Below are 2,465 nucleotides of genomic sequence, written 5' to 3'. Positions count from 1 at the left end.
ACCTTCTAAAAGTTTTGATGCTTTTGTAAGCTTGCCCATGATAAACGGAGTAAAATTAAGATATCTCCAAAAGGAGGTTTGCCTAGTTAAACCAACTGTCTAGTCTTCTGGAAGTAAGAAGTATTTTTTTAAAGTCTGCATTATTATTTCTTATATGCCAAAACAAATTTGTATTTTAAAAGTTATAAGATAAATAATTTTTCTTGCACTTCTGTTGTTTATTTTGGTACATTTTCCTTGTTCAACTTTGTGTTTAGGAAACTATTTTTGGTAAAATTTTTCAACAAGATGAAAATAACATCCACAATTTCAACTGAACCATTTTAAAAATAAAATTAGATCACAGATTGTATTACTTTCCGACAAAGTTCTTAATTGGTTAAAGATTGCTGATGTGGCTCCTTTGAAATGAAATGCATAAGCCTTAATAATGTACTGGGTCGAATACCAGGGATTCTGCTGGCTGCTGCAATCTGATGTTAAGAGAAAATAAAAATTATGATTAATCATACAGTTCCAACACTTTTTTTTTCACATACAGAACACACATAGAATTGCTTACTGTTTGAGGCTGAAATCTTTTCATTTTCTCTTGGTCTTCATAGCCAATACCCAAATTGGGGCTGAAAAAAATATTATGATTCATAAGTTGGCAGTGTAGAATGTAATAGTTTAATAGGTCTGAAAAATTAGCTTACTTAGAAAAATCAATGTGTGGTGGAATGAGGAATGCTTCTTCTTTCCTCATTTCTTCCATGTCTGATTCCTGAGTGCTTACAACATGTTCATACTGGGATTCAATGTATATACGCTGCTGCATTAGATAGCTTAAATTCTTTAACTGGTGGAATTCATTTGGCATATATTCTACTAGCTTTGAGACTGGACAGTTGCAGTTTGTATCGCCTACAATATGGTAAGCACTGAGAAAGGAAGAAAGCTAACTTAGAAATTTTGTGACTAAACAGAAGTTTGTTTGGGGTCTCAAATACTCCACATCTACTTACTCTCTCACTTGGGAATTAGCAAATGAAGGCAAAGGAATTTTCTTTGTCCATGTCTGATATGGCATCTTAATCTTCTTTAAGAGACAAATTGCATCCCTCAAAGTTTGCATAGAATTACAAAAATTGTGATATCTCTCTTCTGAAACACAGCCCTGCTTGTAACCTGAAATCAATATCAAAGGAAAATCGTAAACAGAATAAAAAAAAACTTCATTTTGGAAAATAGTAGAAAATTAAATTTACCTTTTTCTGTTAATCTATTATCAGCATTGTCTGGTCTGAGGGTAAGTCGAAACTCAGCTCGACTAGTAAACATTCTGTAAGGTTCACTGGTACCATTTGTAATGAGATCATCTATCAAAACACCTATGTACCCTTCTGTTCGGCTTATAATCATGGGAGGCTTTCTCAAAACCTGGATTTCAATTTAATTTTTTGAGAATTTCCTGGTTGGTTTCAATGATGTTCAATGTACATGCATCTCATTTAGGCTTAGAGTAATTTCTCACCTTTGACCCAGCATTGATGCCAGCAATAATTCCTTGTGATGCAGCCTCTTCGTATCCAGTGGTTCCATTTATCTGCCCAGCAAAGAACAGACCTGATATTTTCTTTGTTTCCAAAGAGTAGTTCAATTCTCGAGGATCTACAAAGTCATATTCTACACCATAGCCTACAAAAAGTAGTCAGTTAATTACACAACAAAAATAGGTAGCAGATAGCATAACACTTGACAGAATATTTCATCACACAGACCTGGTGATAACATAGTCACATTTTCTAAACCACGTATTTTGCGCACAAGTTTATATTGCAGATCTTCAGGTAAAGTACAGGACAAGCCATTCGGATAGATGACATCATTTTCTAAGCCTTCAGGTTCCAACCAAAGTTGATGGACATCTTTTTTGAACCTAATAAAAGCACACTTTTAGTTTCCTAAGTAACAATGCACTTACATGGTAAGTACGGTATTTGCTTTTTTATTACCGAAGTACTTTAGATTCTATGGATGGACAGTATCTTGGTCCAAGAACATCCTCACGAATATGTCTGTTCACATGCTGATTTTCCCTGATAATTTTTGCAACCTCTGCGTTTGTATGAGTCATGTAACAGTCAACCTGGTCTTCTGGCTACAATAATTTAGATTAAAAAAACAACAAATAAACGCTGCAGATCGATATCACAACAGGGGTAGTGTTTCTTTTGTTTTGTTGTATTTTGTGCTGTGTACATTGTGGTCTTTCAATTTTTTGATGATGTATTCGTCTATGCGTTAGTTTTGATGTACAAGTTGTTCTTGCATAGTTATCTTGATTTAATTTTTAATTGCATGCCACAATTTTAACTTTTTCTTTTTCTTTTGTGTATTTTGAATTTACTGTAATTGGTCTGTGGTTTAAACTTTTGTTACAGTTGTTTAATGTTGCCTGCTGATTTCTTTCCTCTAACGGT

The 2,465-nt window shown here is 33.8% G+C and overlaps 1 protein-coding gene across 1 annotated transcript; it reads right to left on the bottom strand.

Moving 5' to 3' along the window:
• Window positions 1–2,173, bottom strand: LOC113202460 (protein MTO1 homolog, mitochondrial). Its single transcript, XM_052276825.1, has 8 exons — window positions 1,998–2,173; window positions 1,764–1,921; window positions 1,517–1,680; window positions 1,251–1,422; window positions 1,008–1,170; window positions 699–923; window positions 563–623; window positions 1–473 (listed from the first exon to the last, which is right to left on the bottom strand). The coding sequence occupies exons 1-8, from the start codon at window positions 2,117–2,119 to the stop codon at window positions 372–374; spliced, it is 1,167 nt and encodes a 388-aa protein (XP_052132785.1). The 5' UTR covers window positions 2,120–2,173; the 3' UTR covers window positions 1–371.
• Between the last annotated feature and the right edge of the window lie 292 nt (window positions 2,174–2,465).

Source organism: Frankliniella occidentalis, unplaced genomic scaffold, assembly GCF_000697945.3.
Source record: "Frankliniella occidentalis isolate FOCC.00 unplaced genomic scaffold, Focc_3.1 Scaffold4612, whole genome shotgun sequence".
NCBI classification, from domain to species: domain Eukaryota; kingdom Metazoa; phylum Arthropoda; class Insecta; order Thysanoptera; family Thripidae; genus Frankliniella; species Frankliniella occidentalis.
Note: the sequence above shows the minus strand (reverse complement) of the source record. Positions and strands in the feature narration are given on the sequence as shown.